Raw genomic sequence first — 18,967 nt, forward strand, 5'->3', positions numbered from 1 at the left:
CAGAGCAAAATTCCTATAGGGTTATAAGTAGACTGAGAAATTGCCTGTTGCAGGATACTTTTCAATATAAAATTTAATATTATTTAAAAAGTGTTAAATAGCTCTATATCATTTATTACCAAAAACAGTGTTCTGTCTATAATATGTATATCATGCATATTAACAATAATTAATCATTTTTAAAGAAGATTCCTTCTTCCCTGCTGGCAAAAAAACTTGTGTTCATTCCAACATTCCTGAGGGAGAGCAGAAATTAGACCTATAGGTAAAACCAAACTAGAAGCCTATCTAGATTAATTAGCCGCTTTAACACATCAGACTATATCATATATCTTGAAATCCCACGTATAGACAGAGGTTTTTTATCAAGTTTCTGCTTTAGGAGACTGTGGGCTTTTTAAACTTGGTTTTCTAATTTGGGGGCAATAGTACTTCTTTGGATTTAAGCTAAATAGCTAGAAAAATTTAGTAAAACCTTGTGCTCTCAATTGCTTAGATAAGAGTACTAGGCACATAGAAGGCTAAATATGTAATCCCAGCTCAGTTACTAATCCTAACTATCTGTATAAACTTGACTAGTCTGGGGCCTATGGAATAATAAGTTTTAAATGTATAATATCTATAGACCTCAGTTTTCTCATATCAAAAAGGAGGTTGGACTAAATAACTTCCAAGTTCTTTTCCTATGCTAGCACTTTTTATCATGATAATTTAATAATTATTAGATTAAATCATAATACTGATGGTAAATGTTCGTAAAATAGTCTCCTCTCTTGGAGATTTTATTTCTGCTTATTGTTTCAACTGACTTTATGTAAATGATTCCTATCCTGTATCTGGAGACTTGATGGTTCTGCTAAGTTCTAAAGCCAAGTTAATTATCTACTGGACGTGACTGGCCTACCATTCTGTGTAAATCCACCTGTTCAAAATGGAATCAGTCATCTCTTATAGTCCTACCTCCCAAACTAACTAAATTTCCTGATTTTTCTATTCCTGAAAAAAAAAAGACTATCATTTTGTTCAACTAACCAGGTTCAGAGTCACCAAGGTGTTTTTCATTTCTTCCTAGTCTTCTGCCAATCTCATGACCAGTTACAAAGTCCTATCAACTCCTTTGTGGTTTTTTGCTTTTTCTTCAATCCCCCTTTCCCTTTCCATTTTCCCAATCATCATCTTGGTTTAGACCCAGATGCCCTCAAAGAGTAGTCCTTAGTCCTTTTGCCAGGTCCTCTCTTTTCTAATCTACTCTATGCCATTTCTAGATGACAACTGTAATCATGTGACTTCCCAACGGAAAACAGCCTGACTTGCCTTTTACTGTTTGACCTTACTCTGCTTTTTCCTCCTCATTTCCACTGATCTCCATGAATCCTTCTCTCCTAATAGACTATACTCACGCTCCCTGAGGCACTTGGTATATTCACACCTGAGCACTTATGGGACCATCACCAGCAATGCTCACCCCCACCCACCACCATATCCATCCAAACCTATCCAATTGTTAGGACCCAGCTGAAGTCTACATTCTCCACATATCTCTTCTAATCTCCTGAGCCCACAATCTTCCACCTCCTGATAATAGCCTACTTTCTATGCCACTCATCAGGCACTGCTTTATCATATCTTGCCTTAGACTGTTATACTTTATAAAATAAAAATGTAATTATAACAATTATTTGTATTGTTGAAAGTATAGAAGCCAGAGAAAGTCATCTTTAATATTTTGATATATTTCTTCCCATATATTTTATATGTATGTTTCCCATAGTTATAATTAAAGCATATATACAGTTTTGCTTCCTGTCGTTTTTTGGGTTTTTTTTCCACTAAGTATAGAAGAAAAAAAGTTTGAGAACAATGAATTAATGCAGGGGGTGTCATGGGAGGATACAGGGGCAACAAATCCTGTTGGAAGAGGAGAGAGTAAGAAAGAAAAGTGTTGTAGCAGTTGTCATCGGAACTGAATTTCCACAGACCTCCCAGATTCAGCCAGAAGGAGGAGAGAAGAGAAGGGAAAGGACAGGGGTGTGCAGAAACGAGGCATGAAGCAGTGTTGTCCATCTTAGAGACTGCAGGTAGTGCACTGTGGGTAGAAGTTTGAAAACGATACCCTTGTGTATTGATCCAGTAGATAGATAGTTACAACATCCTACCAAGATAGAGAATACAGGAGAAGTAACATGTTAGGGGAGAAAGATGATGAGTTTAGTTTCGGACTTGAGGTAAATTTAGTTTAGTGTTGAATTTCGGTCTATAGGTAGAGCTGTCCACAGACTGCTCTGAAGCTCATGAGTGAGATTTGGGAATGAGCAAGGCAGGTAGTGGTTAAACTCATGGGAATTATGGATTAAACTGTGATTGTTAAGGTAGAAAACATTCTACAAGTATTTTTACCAGTGAGGAAATTGGCAGTCTAGTTGTGGAACCCTTCCTCTTGACAGACTAGCTATCCCACCTCTCTCGAAAGAAAATGGAAAGAATGCTCTGCTTAAAGTCAGACCATACGGGAGTTCAAATCCTAACTTGTCCATTTATTTTGCTGTGTGACCTCGGCTCAGGTATTCAACTTTTCTGAACTTCAGTTTCCTCATCACGAGGGTGACAGCCTAACCTTAGAGAATTGTTGTGAGACTTATATTTAACATTGTACCTGGCAAATTGTAGCCACTCATTCAATGCTAATTCCTTTCTTCCTCCAGCTAGAGAAGTTTTGTTGCTTCATACTTTCATTTCCTGTGGAGTGCCTTTCATTGATGTAAAGCAGCAGTTTAAATCAAGCCAGGGCAACTAGTTAGCATCTGCCTATTGAATATCCATATATGACTTTAAGATGGCATTCTAGGGCAGGTCAAAAAAGATTGTATGGGGCCGACCCCATGGCTCACTCGGGAGAGTGCGGCACTGGGAGCGCAGTAGCGCTCCCGCCGCGGGTTCGGATCCTATATAGGGATGGCCGGTTTGCTCACTGGCTGAGCGCTGTCACAAAAAAGGACAAAAAAAAAAAAAAAAAAGATAGTATGCACACGATACATTTACATTTTACTATTTTATGTATTTAACAAAATTAAATGCTTCCTGTGTGTCTTGCACTTTTTTAAGCATTTTATAAATATTAACTCATTTAATATTCAAAGTAACCTTATGAATTAGGCACTATTATTCCCATATGGTAGATATGGAAATGATGCATAGAGAGATTAAGTAACTTGCCCACAGTCACACAGCCAGTATACTGCAGAGCCAGGATTCAAACCTGGGTAGTCAGACTCCATAGTTCACACTCTTAACCACTACACTACTATATAAAAGATATAAGTAAAAGGAATCACCCCATACTGTTGACTGTTGTTTCATCCTCACAAGCCCTTTGGTAATTGTTTCTTTTATCTATTTCCCCACATTAGAAAAAGTAGTAATATGTCTCCGAACATCTTTTAATCAGTGTCAGAAATAACAATATGTATAGAAAGTGTTACCTAAGAGCCATTTGGAGGAAAAAAATGTTTAAAATGCATGTCAATATAGTGCTGTCAATAACAACAGAAATGTTCTTTTTTTTTTTTTTTTTTAAATTTCTAGGCTCCATATAATTAATTTAAACATGAGAGAGCATGTGTGCATTATTATTTTTTCTTTTTCTTTTTCTTTTTTTTTTTTTTTTTCTTTAAGAAAAGTGCTGGTTACCTTCCTGGAAGAGCACATGTATTTTCAAAGGCTCTCACTCCCTTCCTAGGAATGAGCAGCTGTAGCCAGGAAGCACATGAAATAAGAAACAGTGCCAGTGGCAGGAGGCTTAGATTAAAGCTTAAGGAAATTCCCAAAATGGTGTTTTTAAAGGGCATTTGAGGGGCATAGATCAGGTAGAAAACAAAATATAGGATTATTTCAATAGAAATAATTCTTTATTTTATCTTCTCCCAACAGTCTTCCAGTTCAAAGAGAGATAAGATAGTACAAGTAGTCACGGAAAATTGATAGATAAGCAATAATTTTTTTTTTTTTTTTTTTGATCTGGAAACCCAGATCCTATCTTCAGTGTGTATTTGTTGTATGATATAAGTTTGGCACTTATATCTTTCACATAACTTTCTCTTTGTGTAAATGAGCACAGCTATTCCTGTTCCCTCTCACACACTGATGCTGTGAGGATAAGTGAGATAAACGTTTATAGTTCAATGGAGGAAAGATACTAGATATACTAAAAACATTACTATTTTCAAAGTGCTTTCCTTCCCTTGGAAATGTATAGTAATGCCACAGGTATACAGTGTTGTTGAAGAGTTGAGTTTTTCCATAGAAGTGATTTTTTCAGAAAACATATTTATTACATTAAGAACTAAAAGTCTCTTTTAAAAATTTTAGCCATTTTTCAAATTTAGCAATTTGAATTCATTGATACATTCTTTAAATTAATATTTATTGAAGGCTTACTACGTGCAATGTATTTTAATGGAAATCTTCCTGGTTAAACAAAACATATTTTGCCTTTTACTATGACTCTGTAAGACATCAATATATGAAAATGAATTTTAGTTTACTTCAACCATATCAGCTGACCTCTCAAAGCTGCTACTGCATTTTTAGGCTCTAGAAATAGAAGTGTACCTCAAAAAGTTCGTGGAAAAAATAGAATCAAAAGATAATACAAACTTTCCATGAACTTTTTGAAGACCTGTTATATAAGCCCTAGACCTAAGTTAAGAGAACTATTAGTTCTGTTTTATTCTACATGGATCAAACAAACCTAGCGTCTAGTTCTAGGTGCGTAGTGTAAGACAAACTGGAGTATATTTGAAAAGGGGTGATTAAGATGGTGAAAGGTTTGTAAATCACATCACATAAGCGATTAAACAAACTTGGAGAAGAAGATAGTGTATAAGAGTGATAAAACTTGACTTCACATCTCCGAATACCTATCAGAAGAGAAATTGGAATTACTCTGTATGGTGGCAGACAAACTATGAAGATAGAATTTTAAGAAAAGATATGTCACTGTTAAATAAGACAGTGCCAAAATTGAAAGGGGCTGCTTTTGAGGCTTTTGTTTATTGAGTCCTTTAGAAACTAGATGACTATTGGATAGAGATTTTTATGGAGAGGGTTCCTAATGGGGTGAGAAGTTGGGCTCAAGGGTCCCTTCCGATTCTGAATATCATATGATCTATTAGGAACCTCACTTATTGTACTAAGTATTATAGGATGATGCCTTCATAGTCTTTTAGTGCTTTGCCTCTGCACTAAAAGGCTTCAGAATGCTGTGGGGTTTTGCGGGTTTTTTGTCTCTTTGGCTACTTTTTATAGTTTTTCCATCCTCCTTATTACCAGGTTGCCCCAACTTATTCCTCGTCTGTAACAGCATCCTGCTCCATTCTAATTTGTTACTTCTAATATGCTGTGGTCTAGAAAAAAAATCATAACCAAATGTATTAAAATTGCATGAATAATTTGTGAGGACCTGTTCTCCCATGAGTAAGGTCTTTTGTGCATAGATGTTTTGTCACCTACTTTCATTATAAAGGCCCTTTTAACTTCCTTCCATGTTCTCAGGAATATTTTGTCAGTTATGTGGCTTCTGGAAACTTGTTATTGAAAGTCTACAAGTTTGCTAAGCTTCCTACTAATTCATAAAATTAAAAAAATTTTTTTGAATCCATTACTGAAATTCTCAAAAACACAAATCATAGGCAATGGTATACTTATCACTGAGCAGGATTTTTCTTATATAGGTAAACTTTTTCTGGATAGCTTCTTCAAAATGAAAATGTAATTTGTAACTAAATTAGACTATATAAGCAAATGAAATTGATTAGAATGCTGATTACTTTTCTCTCTTGAGCTGCTCAATATATAAAGTATTGGTGTAGAATGTACAGATTCCTTTAGAATATGAGAAATATTCTGATTTAACTGGTTTTCTTCTTAGTCCCTGTTGTTAGTATATAACAATAGTTTTAACATAACTCAGTTGAAAAACAATGAACATTTACTATATGTCGAGCAGGTGTTCCCAGTTAACAATAATGAAGAATATAAGGAAAACATAATAATGTTTCATATAAACTAAGTATAAAAGACTGTTCTACCATTAAAGAGGTTACTGCCTTGTTAAAGGAAACAAGAACCAGTTATAGAGCAATCAGTGAAGTATATTATCAATGCAGGTTTGGTGCAGATAGTAAATGTTTTTGAAATTGTAATGAAAAATGGAGTAGTCTATGCTTCCTTCAGCAGCACATATACTAAACTTGGAATGATACAGAGAAGATTAGCATGGCCCCCGTGCAGGAATGGCATCCAAATTTGTAAAGCATTTCATATTTTTAACAATATATTGTATTCTTGAAAAATGCTAAGAGAGTGGAAGGGTCTTACCACAAAAATGACAACTATGTTTGATAATGCATATGTTAATTAGCTCGATTTAGTCATTCCATAATGTATACATACTTCTAAACATCATGTTATACATGATAAATACATACAATTTTATGTCAATTAAAAAAAAAAAGAAATGGAGTAGTTCTGCCTAAATATAGTAGACTCAGAAGTTCATAATAAATGTGCACTTTCTTTCTTTCTTTAATTTGTCTTGGCCATTAGGTAAATATTTGTGCTAAGAGCCTTTGGCTATTATAATTTCCTATTATTTATTTGGTAAAAAAAAAAATAATTGGAGAGGTGTTTCATTGACTCCATTAGGAGCATATCTATGAGATATGAAGAAAGACCCAACATTGCCAATGTTTGAAAACTGTTTGTTTTCTAAAGTGGATGTTACATGAATTTCTGTCCAATGCCTTTTGTCACTTCCCAGTGTTGGCCAGACAATTAATTCCAATGTCTCACAAGTGGATTTTGCTGAGTTCACCCCCACTTCCTCCCAGGAGATATAAACTTCTTATATGTTCCCGGCTAGGTCATTAGAAATAATATCTACATGTACTCCACTTCAGGAAATAGGACTGGACACAGACTTCATGAATACGACCCCAAAAGCACGGGCAACCAAAGGAAAAATAAACAAATGGGATTATATCAAACTAAAAAGCTTCTGCACAGCAAAAGAAACAATTAACAGAGTGAAAAGACAACCAACAGAGTGGGAGAAAATATTTGCAAAATATACATCTGACAAAGGATTAATATCCAGAATATATAAGGAATTCAAACAACTTTACAAGAAGAAAACAAGCAACCCAATTAAAAAATGGGCAAAAGAGCTAAGTAGGCATTTTTCTAAGGAAGATATACAAATGGCCAACAGACATATGAAAAAATGCTCAACATCACTCAGCATCCGGGAAATGCAAATCAAAACCACATTGAGATACCATCTAACCCCAGTTAGGATGGCTAAAATCCAAAAGACTCTGAACGATAAATGCTGGCGAGGTTGCGGAGAAAAAGGAACTCTCATACACTGTTGGTGGGACTGCAAAATGGTGCAGCCTCTATGGGAAAATGGTATGGAGGTTCCTCAAACAATTGCAGATAGATCTACCATACGACCCAGCTATCCCACTGTTGGGAATATACCCAGAGGAATGGAAATCATCAAGTTGAAGGTATACCTGTTCCCCAATGTTCATCGCAGCACTCTTTACAATAGCCAAGAGTTGGAACCAGCCCAAATGTCCATCATCAGATGAGTGGATACGGAAAATGTGGTACATCTACACAATGGAATACTACTCAGCTATAAAACCGAATGAAATACTGCCATTTGCATCAACATGGATGGACCTTGAGAGAATTATATTAAGTGAAACAAGCCAGGCACAGAAAGAGAAATACCACATGTTCTCACTTATTGGTGGGAGCTAAAACTTAATATATAAATTCACACACACATACACACACACACACAAAAACAAACCGGTCGGGGGGGGAGAAGGTATAACAACCACAATTACTTGAAGTTGATAGGACAAGCAAACAGAGGGGACATTGGTGGGGGGGAGGGGGAGAGGGAGGAGGGAGGGAGGTTTTGGTGATGGGGAGCAATAATCAGCCACAATGTAGATCGACAAAATAAAATTAAAAATAAAAATAAATAAAAAAAATAAAAAATACATGTACCCCAAAGTTTTGAATTGTCCTTGCCTGTAACACACAACTGAATAATATCTGTAAAGCGGTTAATTTTCTGGAAAATATTCAAAAGCACACAATGAACACAGAAATACAAAATTGCTTTCGACTTAACTTTTGCCAATTTCCCCGGATATGTCTGCAGCATTATATTTTCACAGAACTTGCAAAAGTCCCAGCCTCAACTGCTATTTAATCTCTTTCCATAAGCAGTAGCCCTGAGCAATACTATCTACAATTAGCTGCAAAGTGTGGTTGCTACAAAATTGTTCCCCATAAGTTATTTCATAACATATTGTTTCACAGCAACAACATATTCCATAGAGTGAGAGAGTGCTTGGAAGGACCAAAGAATTCTCTTTGTCATGCCCCTGCCTCTAGGACAAGGGTGTTCTTAAACTGCCCACTAATCCTGTGACCCTTTTCTTTTAGCAACTTGAGTTTGAATTAGGGAACACCTTTTACACCAAAATGGGAACACCCTCCTCGGTAGGCAGTGATTGTTCAACCGAGATTCCCCCCCCCCCCAAAGGCGGCAGAGAAGCAGCGAAAGCCGCTTAGCAGTCAGTGCGCTCTCGGGTGCCAGGACCCCAGGATGGGTTGGAGAGTTTGGTCCGCGGGTCGTGAGACTCCCGGGGAGAGGGTGGCAGGAGGAGGAAGAAGGGCTTGTTTTGCTGGGGGATATGGGAAGTAGGCGCTAGCTAGCCTGTTTCGCGGTTTTTTAAGCCCCTTGGCATGCCATGACCTGATCAAGAGGGAGTCAACTGCTCTCAGGAATGTTCCTGGAGAAGGTGGGAGATTGCTTCCCAGAGGAGGCCTGTGGGTGCTGAAGGACACCAGGGGGGTCAGCAGGGAGATGCAGGGCGCGCGCCGGGAGGGGCTCGAGGCCAGCTGGGGGCCGAGGTGACGGCGGGCGCCGGGCTCAGGCGGGCGGGACGAGCCGGCGGCAAGGCAGCGGGGGCGGCCGGTCTGGGCGCGGGGGACCCCTCCTCGGGCGGCAGCAGCGGCGGGGACCCGGCCGCGCGGACTGCACCGCCCGGGCTGTCAAGCGCGGGGGGCGGGCGGGAGGAAGGGGTGGAGGTGCGAGGGGAGGAGGGCTGGCACCGGAGCGCCGCGGTGTCGGTGTAATAAAAATGCATCCCATGGAACTGCCCATGGAGAAGGACGGGACCGAGACGCCGCGGCCAGAGGAGGTGGTAGAAGCGGAGGAGGACGCCCAGGAGGAGGCGGCGGCGGCCGGGAAGTGAAAGGTCTCGCAAAGTTCAGCGGGAGCTGCGGGCGCCGAGCCCCGGGCTAGCGGCGGAGGCGCCCGCAGGGCCGCTCGGCGGGGCAGCGCGGCCAGGCCGGCTATGGTCCCGGGGCTCCCGCCGCCCCCGAGGTGCCCGGGCCCCGCCAGGCCGGTGCGCTAGGGTCACCCCACCGCCCTGCGCGGCCCCGACTCGCGGCTCCCCGCCGACGGCGCCCCAGGAGGAGGAAGAAACAGAGCCCGGTTCCTCCGAGGACGGCCGGCGCTTCGTCCCACAGCCCAGAGGTCGAGGCTGCCTCCCGCACCCGCCCGGCCCGGCTCCTCCGGCCATGGGGAGCTGCGCGCGGCTGCTGCTGCTCTGGGGCTGCTCCGCGGTGGCCGCAGGTGGGTGGTGACGCGGCCCGGCCCCCACCCCCCTTCCGTCGCTCCTTCTATTCCCTATCTCGGGACTAGGGGCTGCAGAGAATCCCGGGCTGGGAGCGCAGAGCTCGGCTCCCGAGGATGAAATGAGTGGCCATGTTCTGCCTCCTTTCCTCGGGGCTCCGCGGTTTCAAATACTATTGATTTTTTTTTTTTTTTTTTTGCAACTAGACACACATGCCCTGGAATAACCCGATAAACTGGGTGCGCCCGGACGGAGATACTGCGACCAGGGCTTCTTTCTCGGCTTGGCTTGTAAAAATAACTGCCTTTCTACTTTGTGAGGGAACAAAGGACCCAGCTCGCCATCCCCCGGCACTTCATGGCCTGAGGAGTGATGAGGAGGGGTGGCCCTGCGACCCTGGGCGCGCGTGGGCCGGGGTCGGTCTCTCGTTTAGAGCGACCACCAGCGTTCCCGACCTCATGCTGGGTACTAGGGTACCAGGTAGAGACACCTGGGGCGGGGGCGAGTGCCCTCTCCCCAGGGCAGTGGCTGGAAGGCAGTGGGACTTCGGCTGGGACAGTAGATGGTGATCACCTGGGTTGGCACGGAGCGGGCCCGCCGCCCTTGGAGAATTGGTACCTTGGCCGAGGCTGGGCGGGAGGTCTGAGGCGGGTCTGCTCCTGGTCTCCGTAACTGGACAACTGGCAGCGGCGTCGGCAGATGCCCTCTCCTCCCACTCCCATCCTGGCTTTCTTGGGCTGCCCTAGGCCACCTGTTCCTAGTTCGTCGTTTCTAAATTCAGGAGCTCCTTCAGCTCCCTCCCTCCCTCTTGCGGGTCACCTGGTTTGCAGTTAGGTATAAGTGCAGCTCTGTGGGCGTGGGAGAAAGTTAGGGACTCTGCGGCCATCCAGTATCTCACGCGAACTTCGCTTGCTCCAGAAAAGGGAGTGTGGGCTAGAGGGAGGGACTGGTGGCTAGACAGCATTATCCTACACATCTTTCCCCCCAGAGCCGCTAGCACCCAATAAAATGCTAGCTTTAGAATCTGCATCCTAAACCAGTTGGAGTCATAGAAGCATCCTAGCTATACTTGGATATTCACTTCTTTTGGGATCTCCAAGTATTTTGCCCACTTATTATTTACCTGGCTCAAATCTTTTCTGGACTTCTTATTAGTTTAGGGGCACTTAAAATTATTCTTTTCCCAAGGAGCCATTAAAGGTCTAAGATTTTACTTTAATTCTTCCTGCATATGCACCCTTGCGTGCACTTATGTATGCTCCCCCAACCAAAAACTGAACTTTAATAGACCTTTCTCTTTTCAAACCATGTTATGGCCAAAACATGCATGCAATCAGAGGTTGTAAACAAATATTGCAAGTGTTTCAGGTCAAAAATACTTGTACAGGCAGTATATGATTTTCCCCAAAATGCTTTACAGGTGAGTCATAGCACACTGTGTGTGATTCTGGCCACAAGCAACTGTTTCCCCAGATAATCAGAGCAGTGGCAAACACAGTCCAAGAATAATGCACACTTTAATTTGACATTTAAGAAATACTACCTAAAGAAGCCCTAGATTTGGATTACAAGGCTATGTGGGACTGGCAATAGTCAGTGTTGTTTCAGCCCAAGCTGTCATTTGGCTCTCTACAACACTACTGTGGTAACAGTTTGGAGGTGCCTCTCTTAAGAAGCAGAAACGTTCAATTAGCCAGAATCTGGGATTTGATTTCTTTTTCCTTCTTTTCCTCTGTGTTTTAACTTTAAAAATAGGTGATAAGGTATTCATAGTTAAAATGACAAACCCAAATTAAAGTATTATAATATGTAATCAGAATGTTAATAAGTGGATAATGCTTATCATTTTAAGTAATTTTGAAACATTAAAGTCTGTCAGAGCTTTTGGAGGAAGAGTGTATTTCTTTAAGATGTTAGTTCACAGATAATTTTTAAAGGTGCTGTTAGTGGCTGCCAGACTGTAAACATTCTACTGTTAAACAAACAGGTGACTGTTGTATAACCTATACCAGGTAGAAGCACTCAAAAGGCAGAGAGCATGTAAAATAAGTTTTTCTGCCATTTTGCAGCTTAGAGGGTTTTTTTCCTTAGTTATATTTATTTAATATTAGATGGATATTGCACATTTGAGCTCCAGTGGCGTCTAGCTTTGTCTCCCCCTAAGTGAGGTCCCATTGTATATTTATTAAATATCTCACATGGCTTTTCCTAGGGAATTCATCCCATCACTGGCCTAAAAATATAAAGGAAATAGATTTCTCCATTTTCTTCTAAATGCATTCTCATATTAACATGTTAGATAATGCTAAGTACTCAAATTATATTTGAAAATTAGGTGATCTTAAAAGCATGTTTTTTTGGTATTATTTAAGTCATGACTTAAAAACCATTATATTTCAAATACAGAGGATGTTTATAAGGCAAAGTACTTGAAAAGTTTTAGGCCAATAATCTTCACCCTAATGTTACCATTTTTCTTCCTCCTGTTCTTTACCTGAAGTGATTTTTTTCTCTTATGTCAATTTTACATCTGAGCATAAAAACCAAACACACACACACACGTTTGCATACACAAATGCTCTATGAATGCAGAACAGTGTTCATGCTCAAATTTGATAGCATTTCCCTTTTACTGGAAGTCTCAGCCTTTTGCGGATAACTTGACTGTTGTGGATGGACTAGATAGGTGGAAGAGCTTTCCAGATGGGTTTGTCCTGAATAACATATGTTCTCCCTTCTTTAGGACTGGGTGGAGTAGCTGGAGCGAGCTCCCGCTGTGAAAAAGCCTGCAACCCTCGGATGGGAAACTTGGCTTTAGGGAGAAAACTCTGGGCAGACACCACCTGTGGACAGAACGCCACTGAACTGTACTGCTTCTACAGCGAGAATACTGACCTGACATGTCAGCAGCCCAAATGTGACAAATGCAATGCTGCCCATTCTCACCTAGCTCACCTGCCATCTGCCATGGCAGACTCGTCCTTCAGGTTTCCTCGCACATGGTGGCAGTCTGCAGAGGATGTGCATAGAGAAAAGATACAGTTAGACCTGGAAGCTGAATTCTACTTCACTCACCTAATTATGGTGTTCAGATCCCCCAGGCCGGCAGCCATGGTGCTGGACCGGTCCCAGGACTTTGGGAAAACATGGAAGCCTTACAAGTACTTTGCAACTAACTGCTCGGCTACATTTGGCCTGGAAGATGATGTTGTCAAGAAGGGAGCTATTTGCACTTCTAGATACTCCAATCCTTTCCCATGCACTGGAGGAGAGGTAAGGGCACCCGTTCACACTGTAGGTAAGCTAGAAAAATGTTACCAGCCCACATTTTTTTTAAAGCATGAAGCTATACTTGTAGCAACATGAATGAAATTAGAATTTTTCATGAGCTTTATTTGTCATAAATTATTTCTCACCCTTAGAATGGATGTGTAGTCATTTTTGAGCAGATCGTCCACTGGCTGGGTTTAAAATCAGAATTCTAAGATTCTATTTTTTTCATCTTAAGAAAGAGTAGACACACATCATCAGTCTACTTTAGAGGTTTAAAAGGCTAATGGTTTCTTCAGTTAATGGGACTACTTATTGTGCTTCTGAAGGGGGAAGAGTTACTGAGACAGCCTGTTCCTGGAGCCTGCACTGGTATCTTCCTTATACTGTTAACATAAATAGGAAGTAAATAGAAAACAAAGCCAAGGGAGAAAAAAAATCTGTTTGTCAGAAGGATACTTTTGTATGACAGTGGAGTTTTATTGTTAAGATTGCAAGAGTGCATAGCAAACAAATGAAGGTAGTTTCTTTTAAGACACAAGGGTTCCTTTTGGACTTGTAGACACATTAGTTCCAGCTTAGGGACTTGGGTCTATCCTGGGCCCAAGGCCATCTCAAGCTCATTCTGCAAAACAGCCTCCTTAGATACTGGTCCAACTTCTATATGGAATGTCTTTCTTTGTTTAATATTTCCCTTCCCTGAGGGAGAAACAGGTCTTTTTAACTGACATGGAGGTACCTCCCAGCCCCAGATTTATGAAGACATTCAGAGAAAACTGGATGAAAGCAGATTAAGAGAATATAATACATTCAATAAGTATATTGAGAAATAATTGATTCAGAAAAAAAGAAAAGAGAAAGTGTGCTCTTTTCTAATTCTTGTACGTATCATAAAAATACAGACTACATCAGTGATTCTTCTCCACTAGGGGTGATTTTGATGACCCACGCCATCCTTCCAGGGAACACTGGGACTTTGGCAATGTCTGGGTACATTTCTTCTGGGGGGAGAGGCTCCACTGGTATTAGTGGGTGGAGGCCAGGGATGCTGCTAAACCTTGGACAATGCACAAGACAGCATTCCCCATTCCAACCCAACAGAGAATTATCTAGCCCAAAATGTCAATAGTACCAAGGCTGAGAAAGCCTGGACTAGGTGTTAGGCATACATCCAATGCATGTGCAAGTATTACAATGTCTACAGAGACCAAGATAAGCACTCTTATAGTGGTCATGTATATAACTCTTCACAGACTTCCCCGACAGGTGTATTTAATAAACACATTGAGCCCCTGCTATGCGTCAGGTGCTGCACTCAGTGCTACTCATTTTGCCTTTAGGTTGGGGGGTGGAAAGGGCTGTAGTTACCAGGGATCTGATGAAAAGGTTGGTTTGGGAACTTCTCCTTCCCCCCACTCCCATAGACACATAGTGACTTTAGCCATATTATGCAGCTGCTACTTCTGTGTGCACCCTGAAAAGACCACCAAGAAAAGTGCTACTGGCACCAGAATGGAGTAGGATGTGGCACAAGCAGCACACTGACTATTTTCCATTCTTCATGGTCCCTTAATATTGTAAGACCATTTACACCCTCTCGTGATGGACATTTTTAAAGATACCAGGACAGGAAAGAGATTGATAAGTTAGACTCATTTTTTTCTTATGTGGAGAACACTTTGTGTTGAAAACAAATGAATGGCTCGAACTCTCAAATTGCTTTGGAATTGATCCATGGCTCATATCAGCTTCCTACACCGCAGTACTCCTGGGCATGTGTATCTATGAAGTAGCAAAAATACAGGTTTAGTATCCAGCTGGCAGTCATGCTGATTTAGCAAATATCACATTGAATTTATTTCAGTGGTTCAGCAATTTCTTAGGGTTGACCAAAGTAACATTTATCTAACCTACAGTAGAAGCAAAATCTTGTCTTCTTTTAATCTTGTCAGTACTTATCATTAATGCTTACATCAAATTCCAAGCAGATAAGGACTAAAATTTATATTAGTTATTTCAATGTACCTTTTATATCCAGTTTATAAACAATTTTAATTCTAGTTGTTATCTCAGCAGATTTCTGTTTTAGCAGCAAAAAAAAAAAAAAAAAACATCAAGTGTGACCTAGTTCCCTCTAGAGCATTATTTGCAAATGTATATTGAAGTCATTATAGAATTTCTTCCTTTCAGAGGGCAGGTTTGAGAACAATCTTTCCCTCCTAAGTTTGAGAGTAGAAGAGAATCTTACTTCAAGATAAGGACCACAGGAAGCCTCTCTGACATGATTATTACCTACCTTTTCTTTGTCACTTTGGATTATAAATTAGTGCTGAGCTACAAATTAATTTCATGAGTATAGTTCTACATCATCAAGCTCCATATTTGGAAACTGAGGGCTCAGAAAAATAAGTCAATTAATTTAGTTTCAAATAAGACATCTCAAATTTCATTTGTTGCTTATTTATAATGTTATAGAGCTGTATCCTCCCCCATTCTCTATGAGACTTCTTAAAACTTCTCTAGGTATCCTACTACTCACACTAACATAAATATATCCCAGGCTTAATTTGTTTTTGATGTTCACTCAAAAATACTGCTTTTAGAGCTTGTAGGTTCATGTTAAAGGAATCAGATACCTCCATTGACAGAGTTGAAGGGACCAGTCATCTGAAAGGACTTTAAAAATATAGGCCCCAAAATCCACCCAGAAGAACACTTTTTAAATCAAAATTAAACCTGCTACACAGAAACTTCCTACACTGGCCAGCAGTTTCAAAGAATGGGATATAGTTATCCTAAGATGTGTCTCTTTCCCAGGAGCTGATATTGAGGCTCAGAGGCAATTTGCCCAATGTCATACAGTTACTTATTTATGTCTTCTGACCTTAAGTGTAGCGTTTGTTCCGTAAAACTATGTTGTTCTTCTATTATTGGCCCCCAAGAACTGCTGGCAAAGAGAGATGTTTATATCATCCTCTTCCTTCATTCTCTCAAAGCCATTTGCTGCCACTTATTTGAATATGACGTGAAGGTAAAAAAAAATAAGAAAAATTGCCAAACAATTTTCTCCTGAACAGTAATGTCTTCTGAGATGTCAATGGAGTTCTGGGAACAAAAGGTTCCATTGTCAAATTGGGCTAGGAAACCCTGACTGGGTTTAAGAAAGTTAAGCATTTATAAATATATATTCTCATTACACACCCTGTATATAGATATAGATATAGGTTGTGACATTCCCAAACTTATTTGGCTATGGGACCCTCTTCTTGCATAACTTCAGTTACTATCTTCCAGGACTCTAGAGATCCACAGAGCACAATGTGGGAAATTCTGGGGTGGAGGTATTAACTGCTCCCAAAACTCTGCTGAAAGGCACAGACAGATCTGGGGCTCAGCATGGTCTGATATCAAGACTCACTGTCAGCTGGGGGCTTAGTCTCCAATTTAGCTGGAGCAGTAGATAATAGTAACCTTGAAGCTAAAGATGATGGGTTAATTAGGCTTTTTCAGGATGCAAAGAAGCACCATCAGATCACCACTGGGTACAGAAAACACAGGGAAGTGGGGAGATATAGCAAACCATTTTAGTTCCCACATAGTCAAGCCTCATGAAACTGGAATTTTGATTGTCACTGTTTAGTAAACACCATCTGCTCCAGTGACCCAAAAGCAACTCTAAAGTGATGTAGTTACTGTCTCTTTAGAAGTGAGCATCACTTGGTCCCTCCTCTACTAATGCACTGTTACAAGAACTCTACTCAACATTGGGTAAGTAACCAACCAAACCGCACAGATTTTTTTTCTCCAGGGTGCTGTGAATGTATAATATTCAAAGGGAGGTCTGTAAAGTCAGGGCAGCAGTACAGAGAAGCAAAGAAGAGCAGATATAGCTGGGTCTGAAAGCAATCCTTGAATAGACAAGGACTGTTAAAGAGGATAAGACTGTGTCAGTCTTATTTTCCTCTGTATTCCCAGCATTCAGCACATTGCTTAGATCACAGTAGGCAGTCAATAAGTCTGTAACCGAATGAATGAATGAATGATATGACATGCAGGGATCAGGTGGGAGAATAACCTTGAATGACAGAGAGGGAAAAATGAATAATCTGGGGCAGAGGATGAGATTCAGAAATCCTGGTTAATATGGAGAAGTTGAGTTGGTGGTAATATGAGACAATTCATGGTATGGGAAGGGCAGTTAATAGAGGAACTTAAACAATGTTTGTTCACCCATTTATTCAATAACTTTCTCACGGCTATGTGTCAGATTTGATTCCAGATGCCAGGGACATAGCAGTGAACCAAACCCATAAAAATCCCTGTCCCCATGAAACTTAAGATTCTTGTTGGGGGGACAGGAAGATGGAGAACAAATAAGTAAAATATACCTTATGTCAGAGTGTGATAAATACTAAGAAGAGAAGAAAACACAGCAGGGGATGGGGAATGGTGGCAGGTAGAGTTGGCTGTTTTTAAAACAGATTGAAGATTTTGTGTTTGAAGGAATGGACAGTGACAAGGACTTTGAGTTCCTGGCAAGTTTTCTTTCCGTTTTTTTTTTTTTTTTTTCTTTTATCATTACCCAATGTAAACATTTTTTGTGGCCCTTCTGGCAAGTTTTCATGAGTGAACAAAATCTGTAATTAAGAGTCACATTTCTTTCAACCTGTAGATATGGGGAAATGAAGATGGTATAAATATTACACACATTGATAAAATGCCTTTTGCTTGTGTTTCTTAGAATGAGAGATTTGAAAAGGACGCTAAATGTCACTGATGGAAAAGACTTATTACTCATGAATAATCTTAAGCTTAAATGACTTGTCAACAATTACTCAGCTGAAATCTGTATTTCCTGACTTCTAGCCCAGTGCTACTTCCACTATACTAAGTTGAAATTCCTTTGTGCCAAGTCAGGTAGTGTGAAAGATACAAAAACTATATAGATAACTATATAACTACATGAACAGTTGTGTGTGTGTGCATGCGTGTGTGTGTGGAAATAAATGGAAATAGGAAAGCATATGCAAAAAACAATCTCAATAATTTAAGGACCCAACTGTTGTTTAATTAAGCAACAGCATGAGCTGAATAACATTTAGTTACCACAGTCAGAATGGTGGATGCAAATTCTTAAAATGACAAGTGAGGGGAAAGCTGAGAACGGCAACTTTAGGTTTTCAAGAAGAACCAAAATGAGCAGGGAGAAGGGACTATTTCGATAACAAATGATGATAGAAAAGGGAGAGGGAGCAATAGTTAGGATGGTATATTGAAGGAGAAAGAAATCTTTGAAAATACCATGGTGAAAGAGAAATGTTGAGTTTAGGGACCTTCAGATTTTGAGGGCCTTATTATATTACATTTCATTTTGACTCAGCCAACTTTTTATACTTTTTTGGCTCTCAAAATCCCAGCTATAGGAGAAGTTTTTTGGAATGCCCCTGGACCATCACAGTATTGGAAACAAAGTTAAAATATAGCATTATATGCATTTTTCTGCTTAGTGTGTAATGAAATCTGATTTGCAGAATAGGATGGAGAGCATCTACCTAAGGCATGGGAACTAGACAATCTTATTTAATTAAAAGTGTTTACATTTTTACAATTTCAATTTGTGGGAAGAATTTTTTTTTAATCTCATTAATGTTTTAATTAATGTTGAATATATTAATGTTTAATTTTTCTGTTAAGGAGGAGAAGAGAAAACCAACATTTAGAGATTACCATAGAATGTGCCAGTTTCTGCGCTGGCCATTTTGCATATATCTCAGTTTATCTCTAAGAACCAAATTCTCTTCCTGGATGCTTTGTCTTGCTCATGAATAAACAAAAATAAAACAACGCCCTCCTTGCTATGTCACATTTCTCTTCTCTTCCTCACCTTCCTGCAACTGGCAGAGGGGCAGACGTTTTCCCAGGCCTCAGCTATGTTTGCTGATGTTACTTTACACTTCATAAACACAGTTCCT

The 18,967-nt window shown here is 40.3% G+C and overlaps 1 protein-coding gene and 1 non-coding gene across 3 annotated transcripts in view; both read left to right on the forward strand.

Moving 5' to 3' along the window:
• Positions 1-6,218: 6,218 nt before the first annotated feature.
• LOC134361380 (U6 spliceosomal RNA) lies at positions 6,219-6,325 on the forward strand. The gene has a single exon (XR_010021410.1). It is a non-coding gene; the product is annotated as a U6 spliceosomal RNA (small nuclear RNA).
• Positions 6,326-9,472: 3,147 nt separating this feature from the next.
• NTN4 (netrin 4) overlaps positions 9,473-18,967 on the forward strand; it is a 94,599-nt gene continuing 85,104 nt past the window's right edge. For both annotated transcript variants that reach the window (XM_063075405.1, XM_063075406.1), the window contains exons 1-2: positions 9,473-9,724; positions 12,469-12,998. In XM_063075405.1, the coding sequence (XP_062931475.1) occupies positions 9,670-9,724; positions 12,469-12,998 (585 nt within the window). In that variant the 5' untranslated portion in view covers positions 9,473-9,669. The remainder of the gene's footprint in view (positions 9,725-12,468; positions 12,999-18,967) is intronic.

The sequence above is a fragment of the Cynocephalus volans genome, chromosome 12 (assembly GCF_027409185.1).
Source record: "Cynocephalus volans isolate mCynVol1 chromosome 12, mCynVol1.pri, whole genome shotgun sequence".
Taxonomy (NCBI): domain Eukaryota; kingdom Metazoa; phylum Chordata; class Mammalia; order Dermoptera; family Cynocephalidae; genus Cynocephalus; species Cynocephalus volans.